Source organism: Oncorhynchus mykiss, chromosome 10, assembly GCF_057628025.1.
Source record: "Oncorhynchus mykiss isolate SJ-2025 chromosome 10, ASM5762802v1, whole genome shotgun sequence".
NCBI lineage: Eukaryota > Metazoa > Chordata > Actinopteri > Salmoniformes > Salmonidae > Oncorhynchus > Oncorhynchus mykiss.
Window position 1 is genome coordinate 51,294,426 of NC_143031.1, and position 9,097 is coordinate 51,303,522.

Here is a 9,097-nt window from a genome sequence, read left to right on the forward strand (position 1 = left end):
CAACGAGACGGCCTATAGGGAGGAGGTGAGTGCCCTCGGAGTGTGGTGTCAGGAAAATAACCTCTCACTCAATGTCAACAAAACAAAGGAGATGATTGTGGACTTCAGGAAACAGCAGAGGGAGCACACCCCCCATCCACATCGATGGAACAGTAGTGGAGAAGGTGGAAAGTTTTAAGTTCCTCTGAGTACACATCACGGACAAACTGAAATGGTCCACCCACACAGACAGCATGGTGAAGAAGGCGCAAGAGACTGAAAAATTTTGACTTGTCACTTAAAAACTCACAAACTTTTACAGATGCACAATCGGGAGCATCCTGTCAGGCTGTATGGCCTGGTATGGCAACTGCACCACCTCAACTGCAAGGCTCTCCAGAGGGTAGTGCGGTCTGCACAACGCATCACCAGGGGCAAACTACCTTCCCCTCAGGACACCTGAGGACACCTAAATGCACCTGCACTGTGATAGTCTCAGAGGTCCGTTAAAAGCGCAGAGAGCATCATGAAGAACAAGGAACACACCAGGCAGGTCCGAGATACTGTTGTGAAGAAGTTTAAAGCCGGATTTGGATACAAAAAGATTTCCCAAGCTTTAAACATCCCAAGGAGCACTGTGCAAGCGATAATATTGAAATGGAAGGAGTATCAGACCACTGCAAATCTACCAAGACCTGGCCGTCCCTCTAAACTTTCAGCTCATACAAGGAGAAGACTGATCAGAGATGCAGCCAAGAGGCCCATGATCACTCTGGATGAACTGCAGAGATCTACAGCTGAGGTGGGAGACTCTGTCCATAGGACAACAATCAGTCGTATATTGCACAAATCTGGCCTTTATGGAAGAGTGGCAAGAAGAAAGCCATTTCTTAAAGATATCCATAAAAAGTGTCATTTAAAGTTTGCCACAAGCCACCTGGGAGACACACCAAACATGTGGAAGAAGGTGCTCTGGTCAGATGAAACCAAAATTGAACTTTTTGGCAACAATGCAAAACGTTATGTTTGGCGTAAAAGCAACACAGCTGAACACACCATCCCCACTGTCAAACATGGTGGTGGCAGCATCATGGTTTGGGCCTGCTTTTATTCAGCAGGGACAGGGAAGATGGTTAAATTGATGGGAAGATGGAAGGAGCCAAATACAGGACCATTCTGGAAGAAAACCTGATGGATTCTGCAAAAGACCTGAGACTGGGACGGAGATTTGTCTTCCAACAAGACAATGATCCAAAACATAAAGCAAAATCTACAATGGAATGGTTCAAAAATAAACATATCCAGGTGTTAGAATGGCCAAGTCAAAGTCCAGACCTGAATCCAATCGAGAATCTGTGGAAAGAACTGAAAACTGCTGTTCACAAATGCTCTCCATCCAACCTCACTGAGCTCGAGCTGTTTTGTAAGGAGGAATGGGAAAAAAATTCAGTCTCTCGTTGTGCAAAACTGATAGAGACATACCCCAAGCGACTTACAGCTGTAATCGCAGCAAAAGGTGGCGCTACAAAGTATTAACTTAAGGGGGCTGAATAATTTTGCACGCCCAATTTTTCAGTTTTTGATTTGTTAAAAAAGTTTGAAATATCCAATAAATGTCGTTCCACTTCATGATTGTGTCCCACTTGTTGTTGATTCTTCACAAAAAAATACAGTTGTATATCTTTATGTTTGAAGCCTGAAATGTGGCAAAAGGTTGCAAAGTTCAAGGGGGCCGAATACTTTCGCAAGGCACTGTATATACTGTTCTATACCATTGACTGCATCTTGCCTATGCCGCACGGCCATCGCTCATCCATATACAGTTGAAGTCGGGTGTTTACATACAGCTTAGCCAAATACATTTAATCTCAGTTTTTCACAATTCCTGACATTTAATCATAGTAAAGATTCCCTATCTTAGGTCAGTTAGGATCACCACTTTATTTTAAGAATGTGAAATGTCAGAATAATAGTAGAGAGAACAAATTATTTATTTCATCACATTCCCACTGGGTCAGAAGTTTACATACACGCAATGCTATTTGGTAGCATTGCCTTTAAATAGTTTAACTTGGGTCAAACGTTTTGAGTAGCCTTCCACAAGCTTCCCACAATAAGTTGGGTGAAGTTTGGCCCATTCCTCCTGTGTAACTGAGTCAGGTTTGTAGGCCTCCTTGCTCTCACACGCTTTTTCAGTTGTGCCCACACATTTTCTATGGGATTGAGGTCAGGGCTTTGTGATGGCCACTCCAATACCTTGACTTTGTTGTCCTTAAGCCATTTTGCCACAACTGTGGAAGTATGCTTGAGGTCATTGTCCATTTGGAAGACCCATTTGCAACCAAGCTTTAACTTCCTGACTGATGTGATGTCTTGAGATGTTGCTTCAATATATCCACATCATTTTCCTGACTCATGATGCCATCTATTTTGTGAAGTGCACGGTCCCTCCTGCAGCAAAGCACCCCCCACAACATGATGCTGCCACCCCCTTGCCTCATGATTGGGATTGTGTTCTTTGGCTTGCGTGGTCCCATGATTTTTATACTTACTATTGTTTGTACAGATGAACGTGGTACCTTCAGGTGTTTGGAAAATACTCCCAAGGATGAACAAGACTTGTGGTGGTCTACAATTTTCTTTCTGTCTTGGCTGATTTCTTTTGATTTTCCCATGATGTCAAGCAAAGAGGAACTGAGTTTGAAGGTAGGCCTTGAAATACATCCACGGGTACACCTCCAATTGTCTCAAATTATGTCAGAAGCTTTTAAAGCCATGACATAATTTTATGGAATTTTCAAGCTGTTTAAAGGCATAGTCAACTTAGTGTATGTAAACTTCTGGCCCACTGAAATTGTGATACAGTGAATTATAAGTGAAATAATCTGTCTGTAAACAATTGTTGGAAAAATTACTTTTGTCATGCACAAAGTAGATGTCCTAGCCGACTTGCCAAAACTATAGTTTGTTAACAAGAAATTTGTGGAGTGGTTGAAAAACAAGTTTTAATGACTCCAACCTCAGTGTATGTGAACTTTTGACTTCAACTGTGTGTGCATAAGGTAGTTGTTGTGAGTTTGTTAGAATACTTGTTAGATATTACTGCATTGTCGGAACTAGAAGCACAGGCATTTTGCTACACTCACATCTGTGTGAGTGGTCACATCTTGCGTGGTCCCATGATTTTTATACTTACTATTGTTTGTACAGATGAACGTGGTACCTTCAGGTGTTTGGAAAATACTCCCAAGGATGAACAAGACTTGTGGTGGTCTACAATTTTCTTTCTGTCTTGGCTGATTTCTTTTGATTTTCCCATGATGTCAAGCAAAGAGGAACTGAGTTTGAAGGTAGGCCTTGAAATACATCCACGGGTACACCTCCAATTGTCTCAAATTATGTCAGAAGCTTTTAAAGCCATGACATAATTTTATGGAATTTTCAAGCTGTTTAAAGGCATAGTCAACTTAGTGTATGTAAACTTCTGGCCCACTGAAATTGTGATACAGTGAATTATAAGTGAAATAATCTGTCTGTAAACAATTGTTGGAAAAATTACTTTTGTCATGCACAAAGTAGATGTCCTAGCCGACTTGCCAAAACTATAGTTTGTTAACAAGAAATTTGTGGAGTGGTTGAAAAACAAGTTTTAATGACTCCAACCTCAGTGTATGTGAACTTTTGACTTCAACTGTGTGTGCATAAGGTAGTTGTTGTGAGTTTGTTAGAATACTTGTTAGATATTACTGCATTGTCGGAACTAGAAGCACAGGCATTTTGCTACACTCACATCTGCTAACCATGTGTATGTGACCAGTAACATTTGATTTGAGTTTAAAACAAATCATTAAAGCCTACCATATCGATGCACAAAAGGAATATTTTGGACGGCAAATGAAAACGTCTATATTGGTTGTCACTAAACTATACACTTGAACTACCCCATTAGATTCAGGATATTGATTCCAGGAACTATGTGGTGTCTGATAACAGGAGTTGAGTCCCTGTGGGCATACATCATTTCAGAAATGGCCTCTGCAACCACGTTATGGAAAAGTAGAAGGACTTATAGTGACTGTTTACTTCAATAATTTGCTACACACTCAGGCCAAGTGAGGAAGGACAGAGAGCTGAAGAGATGGCCAGGGAATTAAGATATAATATTTGACAAATTATTATAAAAATTGTATTACACAATTCAGGAAATACAGCACAGTCATGGGCTGAATATTTATCACAATGCATGCTGTGGCCAATAGATAAATAGACCTTGGTAGACCTGCAGCCTACCAGTGTTCTCCCACAATCCCTCTAGTGTGCAGTCTAAACTGTGCAATGTCATTTTGATAAACAGCATTGACACACCCCGTCCCTCCTTTTTTCTCTGGCTCTCCCAACCCTCTCTCTGCGTCTCATTGAGAGCCGACATTATCCACCCCTAACATCACACAACCGAGCAGAGCTTTAACTCCTTCAGCGTTAAGGTAAGAGACATTACTTGTATTATCATCGATTAATAACATAAGTAACTCACATCGGCTAAACCATCATCTGTATGTTATAGGCTCGAGCACATTATTGATGTCTGCATTGTATAAATCAATATTTAACTGAATTAACAATTATAAATTGTTTTATTTAAAACAAATTTATGAAATGAACAATACATCTTGGCATTATGTTTTTTTCACCTATTACAGTTACTCTAGCTACGAACCTATGACTTTATACAAGGTTAGAGATGTAATCGAGACCGGGGACAGGCAGAGACTTGTCCATTTTAGGGATGCGGAAAAGATTTTATTGGCTGGTTATCCCCTACGAATGTAACATTTTACAATTTCTAAAGTTGCATACTGAGATCACAATAATAATAGATGGTGAACATATTTCTAAAATGACACATTTGCTCATGTGAATGAGTGATGCACGTACAAATGGGTGTAATCTTTTGATCTTCCATATTCTGCTTTGTTTTGTATTTATAGTCTTTTTGCTTTAGAGAAGATCATGTACATCCTAGCCACAGCTGTCTGCCTGTTGGGTAAGATAACCTTTGGTGTTTTTTTCATGAGAGCACAATCCAAGAGATAATAGTTTATCCTGAATGTCACACTGCTGATATTGAGTCATCATGGATAAGATCAATGCTAATATAGTTTATAGCTTTTCTGTGCCGTTCTGAGGAAGGTAATCTAAGGAAAACAGTAGTCCAATTAATATGTTGTTGACATATGATTGAGGGAGAGTTGGAGTGGGAAAGTACAGTATCTGTATGCCGTCTCTGGGATTTAGGTTTTGCCTCAGCCCAGAAGGTGACTAAGCTGACCTCCTGCCTGACGAAGGAGAAAAACCTGAGGATGGACTGTGAATACGAGCTGACAGCTGCGACACCAGTTCCTACCTGCACATACACCCAGGAGAACAATGTGGTGGGCAGCACAGACCCTGCTAAGATTCAGGACCCCACCTTCAAGAACCGTGGTGCTGTCGCCATCATGGAAGGCATCTCCACCTGCCGTCTCAACCTCACTGGCCTTTCCGACGACAAGCCCAAAAACTTCACCTGCACCATCAAGCAGAAAGAGACAGTGTCAAAAACTTCCACTGTGGAAAAGAGTAAGTATTTTATCAAACTTGTATTAGTTTAATTTCTGCATTCATGAAACTGTGCGTCTACATTGCTATTTGAGAGTAACTGTAAGTTCAGTTCCCTAGTTACCCTAATATGAAAACAGAACAGTTTATCTATGTCAATATAATTCATGTTTGTGTGGTTATCATTTGCTTTTCATTGGAAATGGTGAAGTGATAGGGAAGTAAAACGTTCCTCACGTTCCTAATAGACCAAAGATTTGTGTGAGAAAGGCTGCCCCTGTCGAGTCCTTCACTTCAACTTGTGTTTGCTTCTCTCTCTCTTAGAGCTACTCCTCCAGTGTTCAGCGTGGAGTGAGCATGGCAGCATGTTGATGTTGACTGTGACATCACTTGTTTTGCTGCTGGAAGCCAAGTGGCTGTAAAGAACCATTATAAAACCATCATAGCTGCTGTTTCCTTTTCCAAAGCTGTTCAACATAATCATGAAAAATATAGCTTATCATTATCTCGTTAATGTAGCCTAATTGCACTCACACAGAATTGTGCCTTTTAAATCTATCCTAATTAGAATGCTTAGAATATGGTCTTAGAATATGGTCTGCTAGTATAGATAAGGTACAGAGGTCAATGGAACTCGACCCAAATAATGGAAATGCCATGGAAACGTGTGGTGGAAAGATCCTGAATCTCCTCATTGCCCCCCCAGCTAAATGTACCTACATTTAGGCATTTAGTTCATATGTGTATTTGACACTATGTTAATGGAAAAATTTGAGTATAATGCTTGTATGGATGTCAACCCGAATACATGTCATCATCACCAATGGACTGTATTGCAGTTAAAAACAACCTTGACTACCACCACCGATTTTTGTATGCTAGCTATGCTACCAGCTCATACGAATGGGGGTTAGCATTTAGCAGCCACTTCTTCTAAACCTTCTAAATGTTATGCAGTGTTATTATCATCGTTAATTGTGTTATCATCGATTAATAACATAATTGCTTTGCATTGGCTAAACCATAATCTGTTTAGTTATAGACTCGAGCACATTTTTCATGTGTGCATTGTGTCAAGCAATATTTAACTGAATTAACAATAATAAATTGTTTTATGTAAAACACATTTATGAAATTAACAATACAACTTGGCATGAAAGAAGAATGTAGAAACATTTTACGTTTTATTCCCCCACCGATACTGTAGCTACAAACCTATGACTTTATACAAGGTTGGAGATGTAATCAAGACCGGGGACAGGCAGAGACTTGTCCATTTTAGGGATGGGGAGAAGATATCGTTGACTGGCTTTTCCTCAGGAATGTAAAATTTCACAATTTATAAAGTTGCATACTTAGATCACAATAATAATAGTCTGTGAACATATTTGTAAAATGGCACGTTTGCGCATGTGAATGAATAAACAGACTTGGAACATGCAGGTACCTGTTTTTTGTTTTTATCTGTCCTGACCCCAGCCTTTGAGGTTTGTGCTACACTCTTAACAAAATTTGCTCACACAGATCTTGTTTGATCATAACTTGTCGACGTAGAGTAGTGAATAGTGGATTAACCTATTGTATTAGGGGAATTTATGCATTTAGATGCAAATGTAACTAAACTGAACATATTTTGATCTTCCATATTCTGCTTTGTTTTGTATTTATAGTCTTTTTGCTTTAGAGAAGATCATGTACATCCTAGCCACAGCTGTCTGCCTGTTGGGTAAGATAACATTTGGTGTTTTTGTCATGAGAGCACAATACAAGAGATAATAGTTTATCCTGAATGTCACACTGCTGATATTGAGTCATCATGGATAAGATCAATGCTAATATAGTTTATAGCTTTTCTGTGCCGTTCTGAGGAAGGTAATCTAAGGAAAACAATAGTCCAATTAATATGTTGTTGACATATGATTGAGGGAGAGTTGGAGGGGGAAAGTACAGTATCTGTATGCCGTCTCTGTAATTTTGCATTCTAAATAGTATAGATTGCAGTTCAAAACGACGATTACCACCACCTATCTCTGTATGCTAGCTATGCTACCAGCTTACATGAACAGGAGTTAGCATTTAGCAGCCACTTCTTCTAAACTTTCTAGATGTTACGCAGTGAAAACAGCCAAATATATAAAAATCTGACTTTAGTAACCCCATTGTGGGCCTGTTACAATAACATCAATCATGACGGATTTGACGAATATCCACTTTGTTAGATCAGATTTGTTGAATGTAGGCCAATCCGGCATCCATCTTCTATCTCCCACGGTCTGCGTTCCATTGACCTCTTTACCGCAACTCTGGTCTGCAGATATAGGCTACACTCTTAGAAAAAAAGGGTTCCAAAAGGTTTCTTATGCAGTCACCTTGAGAACCCAACAACAGTTCTACTAGCATGACAGACTGAGCCTGGTCCCTTAACTCAGTGGTTCTTTCCATTTTTTGGTTACCCCTTATTACATGAATTTACCCTTGGGGATTTATAAAGTACTACTATATACTGCCTTATGTTAATTTTACTATTAGACCTGTTATTTTTTACCCACTACACAATTGTATCTTCTATTTTCTACCAATGTTTAATTAAGTAGGCATGTTTACAGAAGTTTAATGCTCCAAAATGTACATTATTTTCATTGTTTAACAGTATGCTAAATTCAATGAACAGTAATTGAAAGCCACATTCACAATGCTTTTAATGTAGCGCAAATGAATAAATAAAGTGAATAATACAAATATATTTTTTTTACATTCAACTTCAGCTAGTTTAGTCCAGTTTAGTCTAGTGACGAGACTGTTGCTGGTGTCTTTTGCCCTTTTATGGCCTGGACAAACTTTCCAAATACAGCTTTGAAGCTGTTAAACAAGGCTGTCTGGGCCATCTCAGTCACCCTGGCTGCTGCCTCATTTTCACACCTGATTGAAGTGCTGATCCTGCTGCTGATGCGGGGCCTCACAGTAGATGCCAACCACCAAAAAACCCCACCGAATAATTATTATTATTTTTTTATTTGACCTTTATTTAACTAGGCAAGTCAGTTAAGAACAAATAATTATTTTATAATGACGGTCTAAGAAGAAGAAGAAGACGCTGGGCCTCAAGTGTCTCCAGGTATGAGGCCTCGGTCACCCTCATGAAGTTCAGGTATTTGCTGGTTGTGCTCCAAGTGTGTTCTCTTCCCTGGGAAAATATACAGTAGCAGTCAAAAGTTTGGACACATGTACTCATTCAAGGGTTTTTCTTTATTTTTGCTATTTTCTACATTGTAAAATAATAATGAAGACATCAAAATTATTACAGTGCCTTGCGAAAGTATTCGGCCCCCTTGAACTTTGCGACCTTTTGCCACATTTCAGGCTTCAAACATAAAGATATAGAACTGTATTTTTTTGTGAAGAATCAACAACAAGTGGGACACAATCATGAAGTGGAACAACATTTATTGGATATTTCAAACTTTTTTAACAAATCAAAAACTGAAAAATTGGGCGTGCAAAATTATTCAGCCCCTTTACA

At 39.3% G+C, this 9,097-nt stretch overlaps 1 protein-coding gene across 1 annotated transcript; it reads left to right on the forward strand.

The window, feature by feature from the left end:
• The first annotated feature begins 3,796 nt into the window (after positions 1–3,796).
• On the forward strand, positions 3,797–7,019 carry thy1 (Thy-1 cell surface antigen). The gene is made up of 4 exons (XM_021618958.3): positions 3,797–4,463; positions 4,968–5,023; positions 5,275–5,598; positions 5,902–7,019. The coding sequence occupies exons 2-4, from the start codon at positions 4,990–4,992 to the stop codon at positions 5,997–5,999; spliced, it is 456 nt and encodes a 151-aa protein (XP_021474633.1). The 5' UTR covers positions 3,797–4,463; positions 4,968–4,989; the 3' UTR covers positions 6,000–7,019.
• The last annotated feature ends 2,078 nt before the right edge of the window (positions 7,020–9,097 follow it).

Bases quoted from the DNA above. Each gene is read 5' to 3' on its own strand.
- thy1 (XM_021618958.3), top strand. From the start codon at position 4,990: ATGTACATCCTAGCCACAGCTGTCTGCCTGTTGG. The intron at 5,024-5,274 runs GTAAGATAACCT...TCTGGGATTTAG, and splicing joins CACAGCTGTCTGCCTGTTGG to GTTTTGCCTCAGCCCAGAAG. The intron at 5,599-5,901 runs GTAAGTATTTTA...TCTCTCTCTTAG, and splicing joins AACTTCCACTGTGGAAAAGA to AGCTACTCCTCCAGTGTTCA.